The sequence below is a fragment of the Papaver somniferum genome, unplaced genomic scaffold (genome assembly GCF_003573695.1).
Source record: "Papaver somniferum cultivar HN1 unplaced genomic scaffold, ASM357369v1 unplaced-scaffold_132, whole genome shotgun sequence".
Classification (NCBI taxonomy): Eukaryota; Viridiplantae; Streptophyta; class Magnoliopsida; order Ranunculales; family Papaveraceae; genus Papaver; species Papaver somniferum.
The window spans coordinates 6,874,677-6,897,790 of record NW_020622381.1 but is presented as its reverse complement, the minus strand read 5'-3'; the positions used below and the strand labels follow the sequence as shown (position 1 = coordinate 6,897,790).

The window sequence follows — 23,114 nt, the reverse complement described above, 5'->3', positions numbered from 1 at the left end:
ACATAGACAAGTCTATCAAAGGATCAATATGTCTCTCACAGAAAAACCCTAAAAGTTTTTGTTCCATCTTTTGATAATAATCAAGGTGAACAGGAACCAATTGATAATCCGGTCTTATATTCCCGAAGAACAGCCTATATTAATCAATCATCTCACAACAATCTTAATCATATGGTAGCCAAACAAGATGTCGTGGAATCACAAACGATGAGACGAAGGTGTTTGTGATTACTTTTTATATTTTGTCTATCAGAGAACTCTCACGATCTCAAGTCAATCAATATGATTGTACTCGTACGATAGAAGTTACAAGATCAGATCACACAACTACAATAAAAGTAGTATCGGTCTGGCTTCACAATCCCAATGAAGTCTTTAAGTCGTTAACCTGGTTTTAGAAGAAGAAAAAACTCTAGCAGAGAAACTAGTAGCACGCGGACGTGTGGGGATTAGTTTTCTCAATGCTAAATGTCTCCTTTATATAGTCTTAAATCAGGGTTTTGCCTTAGTTGCAAAGAAATCAATATTCACCGTTAGATGAAAACCTGATTTAGATTCAAGCTAATATTTCTCAACCGTTAGATCGAAAACTTAGCTCGTCATACACAAATGATTGTACGTTTCTAGGTTTGTTAACCACACCCAAACGTGTACATTGTTGGTTCAACAATAGTCTACCCAAAGAGGTTAACCATATAAACATTTCATACCAACCATGTTCTTCTTCACCATAACTAGTTCAATTGACTCAAATGAACTAGTTAAGAGAGTTGTTCAATTGCAAGGAAATCTTATGTAACTACACAAGACACAATTGAAGCAAATATGATTTGATTCACTCGAATCGGTTCATGAACTTTAATAGCCACGGTTTGCAAAAGCATTCCTTAGTATTTTAAGATTAAGTTCAGAAATCATGTTTAGATATATAACCTTCTCAAGTTCGCATACTAGGTCTGCGTACTTAAGACACCGGATAGAGTTTACAAACTCCAGCAGAAATTCTCGGGTTCGAGAACTACGCCGGTTCGCAGACTGGGTTCGCAGACTTGGCTCACGCAAGTAGTTTGTCAACTCCAGCAGAAATTCTCGGGTTTGAGAACTTCAGCAGTTCGCGGACTGAGTTCGCGGACTTGGCACTTGCCATACTTCCGGTTCTCTTGATCAACAAAGTTCGAAAACTTCGGTTCAAGGAATCCATTGGTTATGTGATCTAAACTCTCATTCCAATCATTGAAACATTCTTAGAGGACGTTATACAATCGTTACACTATTTCTCGTCAAAGCAATTTTCAAATTGATTGAAACATTCATGACTTTCCTCACTAGGTAAAGATAAACTTGGTCGAAGCGAAAAGATTACCAACACATATTTTGAGATATAGATAGGCGAGATATGCTCGGCTCGAAATACCAAATAGGCGAGATATACTCGGCTCTAAATATCAAATGTGTATGATCTAGTGTATATATATATATATATAACATACGACTTTTGTATCAAGGAGTAGGAGATATAATAGATAGACTTTTGAGTGACAGATAAGTTCAAGTATCCACACCCCTTTTTGTCGAGAAGTTCCGCCGGTTCCTTGAGTAGAACTTCTACTTGTATGATGAATCGCCATGAAGTCCTTGAGCTCAACTACACTTACTATCCTAGTCCGAGACTTAGCTATAAGAGACTAGAAATCAAGACTTATAGTTTTGATCACTAACATTGACAAACATGCTTGAGATAGCAACACATGCGAGTTTGACCGAGCATGCTCTAACAATCTCCCCCTTTGTCAGTTTTAGTGACAAAACTATCAATACATATGGAATACAAAAAAGATAATGAAACTTTAGTATCTCCTATTCCACATGTCTAATCTTCAACATTCCTCGAAATCTTCGTCACCTCCAAGTACTCCAATGATCCCAAAGGTTGTAAGTTTAGCATCACCGTTGTTAAAGATCCGTAGCTATCACAATGAGAAAGCATCGGTCTCAATCATTGTTATACAGTGTCATAGTATTATATATAGTGTCAAAGTCCAATTGTATCACAACTTCAACAATAGTACTATGGTGATACATATCACTCCCCCTTAGTCAATACTCCATCTCACATGAAAACCACTCCCCCTTTAACAATGATCCGAAAACCATATGTATTTGTAGTGTGAACTACACATTAATTCTCCCCCTTTTTGTCAATAAAATTGTCAAAGGTACAAGAACGGGATCATAATGAAATTTCCGGAAGAGACATTTCATGACTGAGAGAAAGAAACACACATCATCTTATTTAGATGCAATCATATAGCCGAAGCTAACAACATTCATCAAGGAGTTTAAAGATACAAGATAACCCCTCTAAAATTCCACAACCACACACCCCTCAAGATATGACCATTAAGCATAAGTTCAAAAGAACTCTCCCCCATTTGATGTCATTCTCAAGGGAACAACAACGAGCGACCTTAATTTCAAGAGAAACGAAGGATTTTATTGGACACCAAAACCATGAAAATGATTTTTATATCCAAAACTCAATCAAATTATTCATAAGTAAACCCGTGAATAATTCAATCGGAATACATAATCAAATTGACCACAAAAGTGTCAATTTAATTCATTGTGCTCAATATAAGTAAACTTACAGAGCAACGACTAAGATAACCATACAAGAGAGTGATTGGATTAATCGTTCATGTACTCAACACAAGAGAACTTGTGGAGTAATAACTAAATAAACAAGAAGATGATTAATTTAGTTCTAAATGCTCAACATAACGTACCTTACGGAACAACCAACCAAGCTAATAAAAAATAATCAACTTAGTTGTATCGTGCTCAACATAAGACACATTACGGAGCCTCATGGTAATACAAAAAGATGGATCAATGAAGATCTATACCGTGGAATACACAAGGATTCATTCTTTTGCACAAGCATATACAATAGCAATAATCCTTGGATACAAAAGATTTTAACCTATCTTCCTTCAAGGGTTGACAATATAGGCTTAACTTTTGTGTATGTCAAAAGTTTATTCATTCTTAAACCAATACGTGAATACCGATCGTGAACGACTTTACTTTTGATAAAAAGATGGGACAACATAGTTCACGGACGTAAACATCAAAATATCCAATAACAAGTTGCAATATAACAAAATCAAAAATATTGCAAAACATCATCCTCCAAATAGTTTTAGAATTTTAAACCAAAAAACCTAAAAACAAAAAGATGAAAATAATAGCTATGTGTAGTCACAATCATCGCTATTCAAAGCACTAGTTATTCTTCCAACTAAACCAAAAGAAGACTTACTAGGAATTGTAGATTTTCCTCAAGGCATCTAAAGAAAACTCCTTCTCATTATTGGAAAATCCATTGATAATGGGATCATTCAATTCCTCTAGATCTTTAGAAATGTCAGTTAACTCACTAAGTTCTCTTTTTAGATCACGCAGAGCATTCTTGGTTAGATACAACCTTTGTTCATAGTGAGTTATATCTTCCAAAGAGGAAATGATTCGAGATTTTAGATCATTTCGCTTATTGATGAAAGCTTTAACCATGTCTCTCAAATGATTATTATGATACATAGAAAAGAGACAGTTAAAGAAAGAACCTTTTTCATAGATTGTTGACTTCTTCTTTATCATCCTCGAGGAAGTGATTCCTTTGCACAAATATACGTTGACTGCTTCTACTGCATCACATTTGGAAGTACTTCTGGTTACAGGAGCCATGAGAACGTATGAGAGGAAAAAAAGAATATGAGAAGATTTATAAGTGTCAAACCCTAGAGATCCTTGACACAGTCTTCCACAGTTTAAAAGTCCACAATCTATATTGTTAGGAGAATATTTTCTTAACAAAAAAAAGACACAAAACTTGAGCCACACAAATGTAGAGCCTCATTTTCTCAAGTTAAGGAGGAGGATGCGAACGTCTCTGGAGTTAGAGAGAGACAATGTGAGCCAGACGCTCCCCTTGTTTACCAAGGCGTGTTGTATAAACAGGCTTCCTTCCTCTTCTGCTTCTGGAAGCATTGCTTTTATAAGACTTTTGTTGATTCTCCAGATTCATCTTTTGCATGCCTTTTTGCAGTTTGGACATTCTTTTGTTACTCCTCTTGAACTTCCAACACGTTCTTTGAGCATGATTTGCATTTCCACAAAACGAACAAATTGATGATTCCTTGTCTTGTTGAAGTGCCTTATGTTTATAACAACTGCCAACCTTTGATTTCCCATGACACTTTGGACCATGGTTGACAATACCTACAGACTTGCTTTTAAATCCTAAACCATTGGTATTTCCAAAGGATTTCTGACCAAATAACATTGCTGAGATTTTATCAGAACTTCCAGAAAATCGTTGAGGATCATCTTTGAGAGTATTAATCTCCTTTTCTTTTAGAACAACGGTTCTGGTGAATTGATCATTAAGACAATCTATCTCAAGATCTTTTACCTGGATTAAAGATTCTAGTTTCTTCAATGAAGCTTTTAATTGAAGATTTTCTTGAAGAACCTCTTTATTCAAGTATTCAAAAATATATTTGTCAGACTCAACTTCTGAAACAGACCTTGAGTACGTAGAGGTTTCTGCCGCGAAAACTGCGGTTTCACCACATCCAATAGACGCATTCAAAGCGTTGACACTTAGAGAATTTTCTTTCATAGAACCTTTAGTGGAAACAGCTGACAGGAGATGTTTATCACATCTAATGCTTCTTTTTACAAATTCCTTAATCATTTCTGTGAACAATGGTTTATCAAACCTATTGTCATTAGAACATCACTCATCATCCCAAGACACGTTAGAGGATTTACTTGTCTCGGAAACAATGTTGAATGCAAAGGTTTGAACAGAATTTGGATCATGAATTGTCACTTTTCCAAGAGAGGTATTCATGGAGAGGGTGTTGAGGTTATTTCCTCCATCGATGGCATGCTTCTTATAAACGTATCTCTTGTCTTCAAATACAGTTTCTAAGATATCCCAGGCATCTTTAGACTTAGTGCATGTAGACACATAGTGCTGAAGGTATGGGGTAACGACCTGTCTGATAGCATTTAATCCGTTAGAGTTTTGCATTGCAGCAAGAGAATCTTCAGGACTATAACTACCAACATCCTTAGATATAGATGCATCTCCTTTTGTATTAACCGGAGGATCATAGCCTTTAAAAATACGTACCCAGGTTTAAAAATCACAAGCTTGGAGATACGCACACATATAAACTTTCCACCCTGAGTAGTTTGAGTCATCAAAGACTGGTGGTACGTTTACTGAGATAGCACAGCTGTCCATAGAATCAGATCGCTACAAACACATACTTTTGTAGTCTTAAACGTGTTTGCCTGCTCTGATACCAATTGAAAAAGCGGGGGTCTAACACCACCACCCAATATTTCGATTAGCAACCTGTATTAACTAACTCCGAAACACTTACTAGAGAATCAACTAGACAGTCAGACTCAATCCAGATAAAAGTATCTCAAAGAGTTAATATCTCTCTCTTGTTTTGATTCACTCAAGCTAATAGAAATCAGCGAGTCGATAATCAAACACAAGGAATAACTTGGACGGTACCAAAGACCAATGTCCAAGGATCAATCAATATCAATCAACAACCATAGGTAGGATTTCCAATTGATTGATTCAAACGCACAACCTATATTATTTCAATTATATAAACAAATATAATGCGGAAATAGAAATAACACAGATACCATAATTTTGTTAACGAAGAAACGCAAATGCAGAAAAACCCCGGGACCTAATCCAGATTGAATACACACTGTATTAAGCCGCTACAGACACTAGCCTACTCTAAGCTAACTTCGGACTGGACTATAGTTGAACCCCAATCAGTATCCCACTGATCCAAGGTATAGTTGTACTCCCTACGCCTCTGATCCCAGCAGGATACTGCGCACTTGATTCCCTTAGATGATCTCACCCACAACTAAGAGTTTCTACGACCCAAAGTCACAGGCTTTAACGATAAACAAATCTGTCTCACACAGACAAGTCTATCAAAGGATCAATCTGTCTCCCACAGAAAAACCCTAAAAGTTTTAGTTCCGTCTTTTGATAATAATCAAGGTGAACAAGAACCAATTGATAATCCAGTCTTATATTCCCGAAGAACAGCCTAGATTAATCAATCACCTCACAACAATCTTAATCGTATTGTAGCGAAACAAGATGTCGTGGAATAACAAACGATGAGACGAAGGTGTTTGTGATTACTTTTTATATCTTGCCTATCGGAGAACTCTCACGATCTCAAGCCAATCAATATGATTTTACTCGTACGATAGAAGATGCAAGATCAGATCACACAACTACAATAAAAGTAGTATCGGCCTGGATTCACAATCCCAATAAAGTCCTTAAGTCGTTAAACTGGTTTTAGAAGAAGAAAACCAAAGGTTAAAGGAGAAACGACTCTAGCAGAGAAACTAGTAGCACGCGGACGTGTGGGGATTAGTATTCTCAATGCTAAATGTCTCCTTTATATAGTCTTCAAATCAGGCTTTTTCCTTAGTTGCAAAGCAATCAATATTCACCGTTAGAAGAAAACATGATTTAGATTCAAGCTAATATTTCTCAACCGTTAGATCGAAAACTTAGCTTGTCACACACACTTGAGATAAACGTTTACTGGGTTTGTGAAAACCGTGCCCAAACGTGTACGTGTATGTTGGTTCAACATAGTAACCCAAAAGGTCAACCATATGAGCATTTCATATTAACCTTGTTCTTCTTCACCAAGAGATCGATCGTTACTTAGCTAAGAAATACGAGGAGGTACATTTTTTTCTTCTTCTTCTTGATTATACTATATATACTGCTTGAATGTGATATTCTTAACTTTAGATTGCATTTGATATGATTTCCTGTTATCATTAATTAGGGAGTTTGTGATGGGGTATTATATGTGTTTTCTTTGCAGAAAATTTTGGATACACAATTTGAACAGCTTCAAAGAATACAAGAAGCTGATAACCCAGGGTTTGTCGCGGAAATGCTGCGATTGTTTATTGATGAAATTTAAAAGCAAATATTAGACATTATAAACCCAACAAAGTAAGTGTACATTTTATTCTTAACATTATGACTCTGGTAATAAATTTCTTGTTTTAGTTGCTGCAAGAATTCATAGCTTATTTTGTTTCCGCAAGTTAGAAGAACTTAAGAAGATGGTAAGAGTTGTTGGCTTGAAATCACAAATAATCCCAAAAGTTGAATCTTATGTTCACCGTCTTAAAGGAAACAGCGTGAGGTACGATGACTCATGTAAAACCTTAAAATGAATTTTGTCCCGAAATTCAAAACAAACAAAAATTATTAATTTTAGTTTTTTTTTTACTTTAATACTTTGTTAGGTATTTCTTTTTTTTTTCCCATTCCCAAATAAGAAGACGTAAAATAAAAGCGAAACTCTGCTGAATCAAGATAAAACGGATACGAAAATACAACGATTAAAAGTCGAAAATAAATCATCATACTTATTTTTTTTGCAAAACAAAATTTCAAAAACTGGTAAGTCCATACGCACAGTCCAAGTAACTTGGAACCATGCTCTGATACCAACTGTAATGATCCGGGTTTCCGGACCTCCAACGGACATGGATTCGACCCGTGGGTCAGGTTCGATCTAGCTAGCAATTCCAAACATCCGGACCGCCACTCGTGTAGGACCAGGTTTCTCGTTCCAAAAGATTTTAATAAAATACAAAACTCAACTCAAATGAAATTTATTAAATAAAATATTATATTATATTTAAAAATAGGAAACTGTAAAATAATAATTGAAAAATGAAAATATATTAAAACAAACCAGCACGTTGTTGTTGATTAGCCTGATTACTTTCGTTTGTATTACTAATATTAATATTAATACTATCAACCGAAAGAAATTGGCTTATAAAGTTTGGCATTTCCTCATTCCAAGTTGTAAACAGGGGAAAATTTTCTTGCCTTTTTTTCCAATTTATCCGCTATTTGATTCACATTTAATTCTTTTTGTGAACTTGAAACCCAAAAGACTTTCACAATCCTTCAAATTAACCAAAGTTTCCTTAACTATACTTTGATTCTGCCAAACCATCATTGAATCATTCTAATCAACAAACCTCAGTATCCTCTCACAGTCTCCTTCCATCCAGAAGTTCAGAAAACCCTTCTTCTTGGCACATTTTTTTTCTTGCTGCAAAGCTAATGCTTATGCTTTTTCAGGACATGCGGTTATTAATATTCCTGACTTAACTTTAGTTCCATCTCCTGCACAGTTTCTTGGAGTTAGTGCTCTAGCATTTGAATCATAAGAAAGCCATGAAACATGAAATTTTAACTTATTGCAGTTCAAATCTGGTTTTGACCAAGAAGAAATAGATTTAGCTTTTCCCGCATTTAAGAAAAACACTTGTTTATCTTTTGAAGTCAGCATGGACCGTACTGCCAGCTTACACTTGGCGGACAGGATCGCTTTAGATCCAGACGCCAAGTCAGATGCAAAAAAACATGTTGTTAGTAAAAATGGCAACACCCGCACTCACTAAATATGGGTAAATATTACTTCCTTAATTAGATCATAGTAGGCCTTAAATATACAATATCTTAGATATTAATTATTAAGGATATTATCATGAGTATCAACACTTTCTGTTTATATGGTTATAGAATCTTTACAATATTTTCTTCCTCCAAGTCTTTTTCATAGTATCAGATTTTTTCTTCTTCTAATTCTGAGAGTTTTCTTATAGATTATCACTCGTACAAATGTTCATTTTAGTTCTAAGATATATAAGAGTTATGCCAGTTTTGACCCTCAAACAAGAGATTGATCGTTACTTGGCTAAGAAATACGAGGAGGTACATTTTTTTTCTTCTTCTTGATTATACTATATTAATGCTTGAAATGTGATATTCTTAACTTTAGATTGGATTTGATATGATTTCCTGCTATCATTAATTAGGGAGTTTGTGATGGGGTATTATATGTGTTTTCTTTGCAGAAAATTTTGGGTACACAATTTGAACAACTTCAGAGAATACAAGAAGCTGATAACCCAGGGTTTGTCGCGGAAATGCTGGAATTGTTCATTGATGAAATTGAAAAGCAAATATTCGACAATATATACCCAACAAAGTAAGTGTACATTTTATTCTTAATATTATGATTCTGGTAATAAATTTCTTGTTTTAGTTGTTGCATGAATTTGCTGGTTAGAAGAACTTAAGAAGATGCCAAGAGTTGTTGGATTGGAATCACAGATAACCCCAAAAGTTGAACCCTATGTTCACCGTCTTAAAGGAAGCAGCGTGAGGTACCATGACACATGTAAAACCTTAAAAAGAATTTCGTCCCGGAATTCAAAACAAAAAAGGATTATTATTTTTTTTTTACTTTAATACTTTGTTAGGTATTTCTTTCTTTTTCCCATTCCCAAGTAAACTGACGTAAAATAAAAGCGAAACTCTGCTGAATCAAGATAAAACAGATACGAAAATACACCGATTAAAAGTCGAAAATAAATCATCGTACTTTTTTTTTTGTAAATTTTTTTTTCAAAAACTGGTAAGTGCATACGCACAGTCCAAGTAAATCGGAACCGTGCTCTGATACCAATTGTAACGACCCGGATTTTCATACCTCCAGCGGACAGGATTTGACCTGTGATTCGGGCTCGATCCAGCTAGCAAGTCCAAATCTCCGGACCGCCACTCGTGTAAGACCAGGTTTCTCGTTCCAAAAGATTTTAATAAAATACAAAACTCAACTCAAATGAAATTTATTAAATAAAATAAAATATTATATTTAAAAATACAAAACTATAAAGCACTCTGTTGTTGATTAGCCCGGTTACTTTCATTTGTATTACTACTATTAATATTAATATTATCAACCGAAAAAAAATTGGCTTATAAAGTTTGGCATTTCCTCATTCCAAGTTGTAAACAGGGGAAAATTTCCTTGCCTCCTTTTCCAATTTATCCGCTATTTGATTCACATTTCTTTTTGTGAACTTAAAACCCAAAGAATTTCACAATCCTTCAAAATAACCAAAGTTTCCTTAACTATACTTTGATTCTGCCAAACCATCATTTAATCCTTTCAATCAACAAACCCCAGTATCCTCTCACAATCTCCTTCCATCCAGAAGTTCAGAAAACCCTTCTCCTTGGCACATTTTGCTTCTTGCAGCAAAGCTAATGCTTCTGCTTTTTCAGGACATGCAGTTATTAATATTCCTGACTTAGCTTTAGTTCCATTTCCTGCACAGTTTCTTGGCGTTAGTTCTTCAACATTTAAATCAGAAGAAAGCCATGAAACGTCAAAGTTTAACTTATTGCAGTTCAAATCTGGTTTTGACCAAGGAGAAATATGTTTAGCTCTTCCCGCATTTAAGCATAAACACTTGTTTATCTTTTTATGTCAGCATGGACCGTACTTCCAGCTTACACTTGGAAGACAGGATGGACTTAGATCCAGACGCCAAGTCAGATGCAAACAAACATGCTGCTAGTTAAAATGGCAACACCCGGACTCACTAAATATGGGTAAATACCAATTACTTCCTTAATTAGATAACATTAGGCCTTAATTATACATGATCTGAGATATTAATTACTAGGGATATTATCATGAGTGTCCACACTTTCTTTTTATATGGTAATAGAATCTTTACAATATTTTCTTCCCCCAAATTCTTTTTCATAGTATCAGAATTTTTCTTCTTCTAAATCTGAGAATTTTCTTATAGATTATCGCTCGTATAAGTCTTCATTTTCTTTCTAAGATATATAAGAATTATGACAGCTTTGGCCCTTAAACAAGAGCTCGATCGTTACTTAGCTACGAAATACGAGGAGGTATATTTTTTTCTTCTTCTTGATTATACTATATATACTGCTTGAATGTGATATTCTTAACTTTAGATTTCATTTGATATGATTTCCTGCTATCATTAATTAGGGAGTTTATGATGGGGTACTATATGTGTTTTCTTTGCAGTAAATTTTGGATACACAATTTGAATAACTTCAAAGAATACAAGAAGCTGATAACCCAGGGTTTGTCGCGGAAATGCTGCAGTTGTTCATTGATGAAATTGAAAAGCAAATATTAGACAATATAAACCCAAGAAAGTAAGTGTACATTTTATTCTTAACATTATGACTATGGTAATAAATTTCTTGTTTTAGTTGCTGCAAGAATTTGTAGCTTATTTTGTTTCCGTGGGTTAGAAGAACTTAAGAAAATGATAAGAGTTGTTGGCTTGGAATCACAAATAATACCAAAAGTTGAATCCTATGTTCACCGTCTTAAAGGAAGCAGCGTGAGGTACCATGACACACAGTCTAATTGCATAATCTGCCGTTGTACATTTAACACAATATAGTAACTGAGACGGTTCAAGGCATCAAAATATCTTTAGTTTTAGCTGTTAGGCATAGTGTACATGTTTTAAGCATTATCTTGGTGTTGCAGTGTTGGATCTTACCAAATCACGCTAGCTTGTAATGAATTCCGCCAGTCTAGTGAACGTAATGACATGGCTGGGTAAGAGTAATGTTTCTTTCTTGTGAGTTGTCTAATGGTTTGTGCAAACCATTTTTGAAGATTTTTGCTAGCTATACTTGGTTGTGTTTTTAGACTGGTCTCTATTTTTCTTCTCACTTCTATACATGTCCATGCATGATGTTGATCCTTAGGCATCAAAAGGCGTTTACGAAGATCATTAATGAGTTCTATCGCGTAAAAAAGGTTTTTAAGAAAATCATTGAGGTAATACATTGAGGTCATTCATCATCGGTACAAAAAGCGTCCGCTTATATGATTTCAGTTACAATTGAAATTCATTGTTCAATGCTCATAATCTTAATTCAGTTTCTTACTTGTTGTTGGTTTGTTTGTTCTTGGTTGTGCAGTTAGAGGGGAAGATCTACCAGTTGTCTTCATCTCCTTGACAAGATGATACATCAATGTAATTTGCGTCCTCCTACTCCGGAAACAACTAGTTAAACATTTATTCTATGTTCATTGCCACTCATATGTATGATGTTGAATTAGTTCTAAAGTAGTGGCAATTTATGGACTTGTTCAAATTTAATCAATAAAAAGAAAAAATGTATATAATTTGATTAAATATTATAGTAAATGAGTTCGGATAAGTGGCCAATGATTCTCGTTGATGCGACATATGTTACCAAATTTCATTGAAATTACCAACAACGTAGATTCGGCAGTGAAATTTGTTTTGTTTTGTATGAATTTGGCAAGTGTTTGTACCATATAGTTTGGTATATGGGCCCAAGTTCCCCATCCCAATGATTCTACCCAGTATTGAGCCCTTTGGTAAAAAGTGGGGAAGGATGATTATAGCCCAGTCGGCTATTATGTTTCTACAAGAGAAGACCAGGCACATATATTCAAACTTGGAGGTTAGAGATCCCAAAAATACCATTTGAACCATAAAATATAGTTATATGCAGATAAGGCATGGCAAAAACTTGTATTTCTGCTTGTACCTTCATTGGCTGTTGAACTCATTCAACGACTAAAACTGAGCAGAAAAGGGAAGAACTTAAAAATAACCCCAAACTCCATGAATTTTCTTCCCTGTCGGTCCAAATGGATGCGAATACTTAAGACCATTAAAGCCAATTAGTAGACCTTTTTTGCTGTAATCTTGAAATTCCTATGAATCCACACTCATATTGGGATGCACAGCTGCACTTGGTAAATACTCATACTGAAACATCTCTTTGGTACGATAATATTTTTTCTTTTTCATCAATGCAGCTATGAAATATAAGCTTCACCTATTGAGGATATGCCCCAAATATGCAACACAATGGTAAGTACACTGTGAAGTTATAAACTCGTAGAAATTCATTTTTATTGCTTATTCATTTTTCAGTAGACAATTTTAGAATTTCATTTGTGTTTGATAGGTTAGTCATGATGTACTAACATTATTACAGTCTACTACTTCGCATCTAAATGTTTGTGTCTTTGGATTCTTCCTGACTTCCCTGCTTCTTTTCCAGCCCCAGTATTCTTTTGTGAATGGAGACGGGACTGTCCCATTGGAATCAACCAAGGTGATATTATTTTCTGCATGCCTAATTGTTTCGAGATGCAGTCAATTTCATTCCTCCAGTCCTCTTTAGTTTTCATCAAATCCTCTGCCCCTAAGTTTTTCTTCTCCATTTCATACAGGGTGATTGGTTTATAGCTATTGAAAGAGTATGAGTAATGGCAACTCATCGTGGATTATTAAGCGATGAAACGGTTTTTCAACTCATTCAACAATGGTTAGGAATCAAATCGAAAAAATCAAGTCGGCGTGCCAACACCCTCTGAAATAACACAGATAAAACACATAATCCATAACTCCCACCTAGGACAATCTTCTTCTAACATATCTTTTCATTATGTTGATCTCGAAGAACCGGAGAAATCCGCTGTAATTCAATGGTTGTCATCAACAAAACGCAGCAAGTTATCTCCTCTTCCACGCAGAGCCAAGGTTGTGGTTCAAGCTCAAGACTTAATCCATGAAATTATTGTGGATTTAAGTGCTGGTTATATCGTATCAGACCAAGTCTACACGGGATATGGATATCCTGGGTTCACATTCGAAGAACTCTACCAAACTACTAAACTGCCAGAAAAATTTCCAAATTCAAGATCTCAATTCAAAATAGAAGTTTGAATTGTCAGATGTTTTCTGTTTGCCCCTCACTGCAGGGTGGTTTGGAGAACGTACAAAAAAATAAAGCCTAAAAGTGGTATATTACTATCAGCAAGGAACCAACGACATATATACAAGACCCATTGAGGGGATCTCTATGTTAGTTGATGTGAAGTTGATGCAAATAACATAATATTTGGACAGATTCCGAGCTCCAGTGCCTAAAGCTGAAGGTACAAGTTTTCATTTTTCACCTCAAAAACGTCCTCATAGAAACAAGTCACAAGTTGAGCAACGAATGAGCAACGGATTCGACATTTATAGCAACATTGTTCAGTGGGGAAACTGGTCTTTTGATGTTGGTTTTAACTCAAGGGCAGGGCTTATCATCTCTTGTGCTTCTATATACGACCAACAAAAAGGTAAACACAGGAGTGTTTTATACAAGGGACATGTATCGGAGACGTTTGTCCCGTCTATGGATCCGACAACAAAATGGTATTTTAGGACCTATTTGGATGTAGGGGAATATGAGTTTGGTCAATCAGCTAACACGCTGGAGCCATTGGTTGACTGCCCCGCCAATACGAAATATTTAGATGGTTACTTTGTTAGAGCAGATGGTGAACCTTATAAAGTTCCTGGAATTATATGAATTTTTGAAAGGTATACTGGCGATGTTTCTTGGCGACACACTCAAATTTCCATGCCCGGAAAAGTTGTAAGTAGTTTTTTGAATCTTGGACCTAGCAAATTTAAACTTGTAAGTTGGTAATTTCCAAGTGCATTTGGGTTACACATGACATTGAGTTTATGTGGAATGTGGGATTGTTTGGTTTAATTTTTCGATAAGAGAAGTTAGTGAAGAGGTTAACTTGGTAGTTCGAATCGTTTCTACTGTTGGGAATAATGATTATATCCAGGATTGGGAATTCAAAAATACTGGTTCTATCAAAGTTGGGGTAACAATTTTTCTTTATCTCCGTTCAGATGCTTAGATTGTTGAAAACGGTATATTTGTCACCATATCGTTATCAGTTTTTTGGTTAAATAGGTCCTAGATTCGAATTTCTGGATCAAAAAGACAAGTAAAATATGACTCAGGTTAAATTGACCAGGAATTCAAATTTAAAGTTCCAATATCCTATTTGGGCGTTTCACCCAAGTGATTTTGGGACAGCTGACTAAAACACCCTCAGTATCCTTTTCTTTACAGACGAAGCTTCTCCTCTACCACCCTCCTAGTTGATCAGCAATTCATCGATGATCGTGATTTCGGTAATATTCTTATTGATAGTTTCTCTACATGATTTCGATAATATTCCCAGCTAGAGGATCTCAGCATCTCGTATGCTATTATATCTAAAATTCATGTTTTTTTATGTAAAATTTCAATGTCTGATTTGATCGATAGAGGTAATTTGAGCTTTGGACATGGTTTTTGGATCGTTATTAACAACGGGATTGTAATTAATATCCTTTATTAATGAAAAGTTGAGATTTTTAAAGAGTAAACGGGACTCTTTGTTATTTAGGGATTTTTGTATCTAGGACCCAAGAATTGAAATGCTTCTGTGTGATTTCGAGGTCAGGATGCTAAGAAATTATGTGTAATTGAGGGAGAGATTGCTTTTGCTATGTATTTCTTCCTAAAGATCTAGTCTGTGGTGTTTTTTACATGGAAATTAGGCTAAGAAACTTTATTTTGTTTGCATTTTTTGGGGATTTTTAGGATAATGAAATAAAGGTAGTAAGTGTCCAGAAGAAGCTCAAACTGAGATTTGAAATTTATGTAATTTGTAGCTATTTGGGTAGTGTTTCTAAGGTCTTAATTCAGCAAGTGTGGGTATTTTTTCCCCCTTCAGGTGGATTTTGTTGGAGGCAAAGCGTGGCTCTCGTACAATCGTCGACGGTGGAGGCAATTAAATGGATAAACACATGGATGGTATAGTTGCAGTGGGAAATGAGCTGATGTTAGGATTAGATGATCTAATGTCTTTAACTGGGTAAACCGGTTATGAAGATACAGTTCACTTTTTATAATCTTCCGTAGTATGCTCACAGTGTTGGACATGGATACGCATGTTAGGAAAACCGTGAGTTTTTTTATTTTTGGGCCTTTTCCCATTGAGTGGGTTTCCTAATATGGGCCATATAGAATTTAGGAAAGAGTTTAGTTTCCTAGTTGGAGACTAATATTTGGTGGCCAAGTTTGTGTTCTCTATATATATAGGAGTAGATTTGTGGATTTGTAGAAATCCAACCTAGAAGAGTGGTAAATCTTTGTGCTTAGAATTTTGGTCTCTTTGGTAGGGAGGATCATGTGCTACCGTGGAGGTCAATATCGGTGTGAGAGAAAAACTTGTAGAGAGAGGATTTTGGTGTTCTAGTGTTTAGGGTTTGGGGCTGTTTCTAGTGTTTCCATGTTTTTCCTCTGTTACTAGCAGCAGTGAAGACGGCGTAGAAGAGAAGACATGAGGCTGGTTTGAAGAATGGTTAGAGAGTTGGTTTCTATGGTTTCTTCAATGGTGTTCACGGGTATGTCTTGTTAACTCTTGGGTCTGGTCTTGGGTTGCGGAAAGAGCATGTAATGGTCTTTGATTTAATGCAAGTTTTCTGGTGGTGTTGGCCGTGGATGTAGTCTGTAAAGGTGAACCACGTATATCTTGAGTTGTGGTTGTGTGTGTTTCTTTATCTTCTGTCTTTCTTATTATTTCTCCCATGTTTGGTCCAAATCACCAATTACCCTTTGTGATCCTGCAATTCCGCTGCGCTAGGGTGCTAATTTTCCCAACAACACATTTATAAACCCTTCTTATGCTTTGAGCCGGTGTTTTACTGTTTCGTTGTTGTTGTCTCATTGACACTATTATTATTTAGTTATTTGTTTGTTTTTGATGTGTTGGCTGGTTCCGATCAGTCTATAAAGAGTGCTTCTTGGCAAAGAAGTAGGTAAAACTCCGCCAACTTGCATTCTGCATCCACTGTAATCTTCAAAATATGAATGCACATAGTAGAGACGGGGAATAGATAGACGAGATTGCAGTTGTCTGTTGGAGATAAGCTGGATGCTTGGTACATAATGGGTAGGCATGTGTTATTTGGGTAGACATGTGTTGTGCAAATATCTTCTTTTAGAGATCCAGTTACTTGAATTGCTGCAACTACTAGTCTTTCTTACCGGAGATTTATTTTAAAGGCTATCATGAAAGTGGGTGCATATATTTTTATTCGGGATACAAAAGGTTTGGTTACTACTGCATGAATAATATGTTTAGTGGAGTCCATTTTGCCATATGATGTGGCCTGCAATGAGATAAGTTGTGTGGTTCTCTTTTCGGGGTAGTGTTCGAACATGCTTGGTGGAAAGCTATAGTTGGGACCAGCTTACTTTGAATTCAACTGTGAGTCGGTTGTTAGTGGAGTTGCCGATTTATCAACTTGGCCTAGCACCACTTCCTTAAAATCTACTACTTCCACTACACTGTTGCAATTTGGAAACAACATCATATATAGAAACGTCATCATTGTGTGTATCTTATGTTGGTTTGAACATTATGAAGTTTATAAAGCATCTTGTTGTCGTATTCATGTTTAACACAAGATGCACCCGAGTGCATGCTGTATATTGTGATAATAAATATGTTTTTGGCTTGGTTACATCCGAGTGCATAGTATATATATATATGTATATATATACATATACTAGTATATGATCCGTGTCGTAACAGTCCGGGTTTTGTTTGGTTGTTTGAACATAGAAGTCTATTATGTTTTCTTCTTACACAAAGGGATTAAACGCTACTGTAAAATCATGACCAACCGTACTTCTCTAAGAGCATCTCCAATAAAGGGTGAGAGTTTTATTTTTTTTCGACACATAGGATTTTAGACCCTCCTTTAGATTAAATCCATCTCCAACAGTAGGTGCTATAAAATAGGAAGGGTGTCAAAATAAATATGAAGGTCTTACAGAAAGTCTTATTTAGACCTTGGGAATGACCTTCATGTCATCTTTTTGACTATTTTTTTAATTATTATTTTTACGGTCCGCGAGTTATAACCCCAAAGGTGTCACCATCCTTCCACAAAAAACCTATCAAAACAAAAGTAACACAAAAACCCCATCAAAACAAAATTAACACAAAAACCCCAAATTTAAATGTTGGTTTCATCAAATTTTAAAAATTGGGGGATTTTATATCAATTTTGTTTACGATGGAGTTTTAATGGATCCCAACATTTGAGTGGGGTTTTTGTACCACAAGTTTGGTCACCTTGAGTTTTTATGACTAGTTTTGTTATTTTTAAATAAATTTTTTTAAACCAATAGGAAAAAAAGAATCACTTTTATTTTTATCCGAAAAAGCAAATCCTACTACCGGAGATGGTTCATGAGAAAAACATTACTCTTTTTGTTAGATATATATATAATCCCACAAATAAGGATCCAAATAAAAATTCCACGTAGGATTTGTAACACCCACTGTTGGAGGCCAGCTCCGGTATCCTGTCCGAGTTCTATTCGCTGGGCCTGTAAAATATCATTTGGATGGGCCTGGAAAATGATTTGGTTACATTATTAACAAGTGAAAAATACAGGGAGATCCATTCTACAGATTTTCTATAACGTGAAACCCACGGGCGGAAAAGTTCACGCGCGCACCCAATTTTAGTGAGAAAATTTCTCCCAAACCCACAATTTATAAAATTTGGTTTCTTCCTATCTTTTGTTTTTCTTCTTCTTCTTCACGGGAATTTCTTCTTCAATATTTTTCTTTTCTTCCTCCCAACTGTGACTTACGATCAATAATATTGATAGACAGTATAATCACTTGAAGATTGGAAATAATAGATGAATGAAATCGAAAGTTAGGGTTTGAGGTGATGTTCTGAGATGAATCGAGATCTTGTTGTTTGTTATTTCCGAAAGATGTATGAATGGTTTTTTTTTTAATTAGGTACTCTGATTGAGAAGATGGATCTGAGATGTGTTGTGAAATGGAGATAGGGTTTTGTAATTGTTTCAATCAAGTAGAACAGGAAGAAAAGTTAATTTGAGATTTAGAAAATACAGGGAATAATAATAAAGCTTCTTTGAGCTTGGATGATGAACAACGAAGAACAAGAAGAAGAAGATGATGTTGTTATGAGTGCATAACATGTCATGCAGTCAAAAAATGGATGCATACCACATTATCCGGCATCTTTGTTATTTTGTGTGAAATTGAAAATGAATGCATAACCTGATATGCATCCAAAATACAGCTGCATAATGCATTATGCATCGAGAAAATTGTTGCATAATATTTTATGCATCGAGAAAATGGATGCATAACCTGATATGCATCCTTAAATATGGCTGCATAACCAATTATGCATCAATTTTTTTATGTATGGACTAAAATCAACCAAAACAATGTCTACATAACTCGTTATAGATGTATAACTTTGTTATGCAGTCGAGAAAATGGTTGCATAATTCTTTATGCGTCAGCATAATGTGTTATGCATCTGTTTTGGAGGCTCCATAATGAATATGTAGTCAGTTTTCGAAAATTTCTCTAAAACGATGAAAACCTCCGACTTTTTCGTGAAAAACAAGAATTTGATATTGTTGTTTGTACTCGTTGTGTAGCTCTCTTAAAAAGATTTCCAACGATATAAAATTTGTAAAATTCCAAGGCGCGGATTTTTAGGTATGTTATATCCAAGTTGCGTTGCCAATTATACCCCTGAAAAATTAGGCTGCATAACGAGTTATGCCTGAAAAAATAGTATGCATAACGAATTATGTATTGATTCTTAATAATTTCGGATAATTTTGGGTGTCACGATATCTAAAATTAATTGTGGACCTGACAATGACAATATTATTTTCTTGGGCCTGCTTCTAAATTTCCCACACTATTAACAACATGGCAACAGGCTAACAGCTGAAGAACTTAACTCTAAACATCCCGGTAACCTCACGTTAAACTTAAACAAACAACTAAAGAAATTTGAGCTTCGATTACAATAAAAAATAACACCCAAACTATACAGCTTCCATTTCTAGAAAAGTTGTCACCTGTTTTTTCAGATTAGCTTATTTTAATTTGGCTCATTTTTAGCCTAAAATCCACAAACCGAGGTAGTATTAGATTATAAAGAGAACACAAATGTCAAAAATAATTCCTCCAAATTGTGTTACTAACAACCCACATTCAGCATTGTCGGTGGAAAACGCTAGAAAAAGACAATTTATTTTCCCCAAACAATTCCAAGGATTTGTTCTTCAGAGGTACGACTAACATAAGTAATGTTACTGCTCCACTAACTAAAATAGACCGACTTCAAAGTTCATTCATCATTTCCCTGAATTTTAAAAGATAAGAAAGAACAGTCCATTATCTGATAGTCATTTAGAATTACACGCACATATAATGTGAACCACCTATTGTGAAAATATACGAAGGCTTAGCTCTCCGAGCAACTTTCAAGACCAATTCTCCAGCTGCAAAGGCAGTTACGGAACAACTTCTGACATTAGTTCAAAAGGAAAGTTATCGGTCGCTGCAAATTCCTGCTATAAAATCAATTGGATCGTTGGCTCGAACCTTTCATGCTAGAGAGACCCGGGAGTTATAAAACTTCTCGTGCTTCAGCTGAGCAACAGTAATTTGGATGTAGCAACAGAAGCTGCAATTTCCTTGGGAAAATTTTCTTGCCAGGAGAATTTCATTTGCCGGTAGCATTCTAAAACAATTGTCGATTATGGTGGCGTAACGCCTTTGCTGAGACTATTGAGGCCAGGCAACGATCTGAGCACAGATGCATGGTTTAATTCTGTTGTGTTACTTGGCACTAAATGTGGACAGTGCCGATGATCTTTAGAGGGCACGATCAGCCCTGGAAGGTGCAATTCGTTCTTCCATATACTGATACAAAATCACCCATTTCTGAGAGATCTGATTCTTAAGGCCATTTCCCACATTGCGGTGTATGAGAGTGGAGTTTACACTCTCATGCAATCTTATACCATTTGAATTTTCTTGTTTGCCAAAACAGGGCAAGTTATGAACTGGCAGGCAAAAAGCATAATCTAAACCATAAACTAAAAAAGGATGTCATTTTACCTGTTTATACTCATATTTATACTCGTCTGATTTCTGAAACTACAATTGGTCCCTCCACCTCATTTTCGAGGATCTCTCCTTGCGTGTTTTTCTTGGGCAGTATCATAAACATCATACTGGGTTTTTCCTGCATCATGTATTCAAAGAGCAAAAGGGTGAGAACTCTACTCAACGCCACTTCGCTTAACAGGGTACCTATCAGCAGTTACTCATTCCTTTTCTAAGTTCTACATCAAATTCAACATATAACTGTGTGTAACACTACATAATTAATTTGATTTGGATACAAAATATCCTAAAAGAATACCAAATATAAACCTTTTTGCAGACATAAATGTATTAGAAAATCCAATTGACATGACTAACCCAAAATCCTTTGGATTATACGAAAACTCATCCATAAAAAAAAAGAAAAAAGAAAAAAAGAACTTTTCAATAGTGACTGTAGGGAAGCTAATGATGTGTCTCGTATATAAGCCAAGAATGCTAGTAGTAGTAGTTGGTGTCTGGTAAGTTTTTCTGTTTAATGTCAAGTTATCCAGGAAAAAAGAACAGCCACGGGTCGACCTGTAACTTTAGATAATTGAGGAAGGAGAAGCTAATATAGTGATGTAACTAATCCGTCCTAACCAAAAAAAAAAGGAAACTTAAAAAATTAATCAAACAATTTTAGGGAAAAATGATACAGTTCTGCAATATTACATATGATATGAATCAAACAACTGACGACAGTTAAGAACACCTAAAAATGATATGCACAAACATCCAAGCTATGCATCAAAGTCCCCCACAATATAAATTCAGCAAGATTATCATTCCATAGTATTTAAAACTGGAAAACACAACAACAACGATGGGTAGTTCAGTGGTGATTCTAGTGATTTACATGAGATGGATTGAGCTAGAACTACTTAGGTTTAGAATAGAGAATAGACTAGAAGAAGATGTCAAACAGAGAAACAGAAGACAACAACTTTTTATTGATTAACATATCAAAACGTATTGAACAGCTTACAATTTATATACACAATTTCCTTGTACAGCAAGGTGTCATGTTTCCTAAAGAGAACAGATTTCCTAATATACAACGGACTGACCATCTTGGTTAACAAGGTATCGTGTGTGATACTACACACGTACCAGACTATGTAGACTATGTGTTGACACCCTCCCGCAAGCGTAACGGGTTATCCTGAACCATTAGCTTGAACCTTAAAATAGAAAATCGATTCCTGGATAATGGTTTTGTGAATATATCCGCAATTTGATCCTTAAATGAGATAAACCTGACATCAAGAAGCTTAGAAGCAACTTGATCACGAACAAAATCATAGTCGATCTCAATATGCTTTGTTCTTGCATGAAATATAGGATTGACAGTGAGATAAGTAGCACCAAGATTATCACACCACAGAACAGGAGGCGATTGAGTGGATACACGAAGTTATGAAAGAAGTGATTGAATCCACATAATTTCAGCAGTGGCAATGGCAAGACCCCGATATTCAGCTTCAGTACTGGAACGAGATACTGTTTTCTGTTTATGAGCACTCCAAGAGATAATATTTCCACCTAAATAGACACAATACCCACTAGTAGAGCGACGATCATCAAGAGAACCAGCCCAATCAGAGTCAGGATATGCACTAAAGGATAGCTGTAGAGAAGGCGACGACCGAAGAAATATACCAAAGGTAGCAGTATTCTTGAGATAACAAAGTATTCGCTTAACTAAACTCCAGTGAAATCCGGTAGGGGCATGCATAAATTGACAAACTTTATTGACAGCATATGCAAGATCTGGACGAGTAAATGTTAAATATTGCAAAGCACCAACAATATTACGGTATTCAGTAGCATCAGTCAATAAAGTGCTACGATCAGAAGAAATATCTCCAGAAGTACTAAGTGGAGTATGAATTGGTTTGACACCATCCATTTTTGCTCGAATAAGAAGAACATGAGCATAACGTTGTTGAGAAAGAAATAATCCCGAAGAAGTACGAGTCGCCTCAATGCCAAGAAAATAAGACAAGGAACCAAGATCTTTAATTGCAAATTCTTGTTGTAAACGGGTAAGAATAGAAGTGATACATGTGGTACTAGAGCCAGTGACGATAATATCATCCACGTAGACCAACAAATAAATAGTACCGTAAGTACCGTTGTAGATAAACAGAGATGAGTCACACTTCGAAGTGACAAAGCCAATTTGTAGCAAAAAGTTACTAAGTCTGTGATACCACGCACGCGAAGCCTGTTTAAGACCATAGAGAT

The 23,114-nt window shown here is 35.6% G+C and overlaps 1 protein-coding gene across 1 annotated transcript; it reads right to left on the bottom strand.

Annotated features, from left to right (window-relative positions):
• Positions 1 to 22,281: 22,281 nt before the first annotated feature.
• On the bottom strand, positions 22,282 to 22,776 carry LOC113332796 (uncharacterized mitochondrial protein AtMg00810-like). The gene has a single exon (XM_026579306.1). It carries the CDS (start codon positions 22,774 to 22,776, stop codon positions 22,282 to 22,284), a length of 495 nt encoding a protein of 164 aa, XP_026435091.1.
• Between the last annotated feature and the right edge of the window lie 338 nt (positions 22,777 to 23,114).

Excerpts from the sequence above, each read along its gene's own strand:
- LOC113332796 (XM_026579306.1), bottom strand. The coding sequence starts at position 22,776 with ATGGATGGTGTCAAACCAATTCATACTCCACTTAGTACTTCTGGAGAT.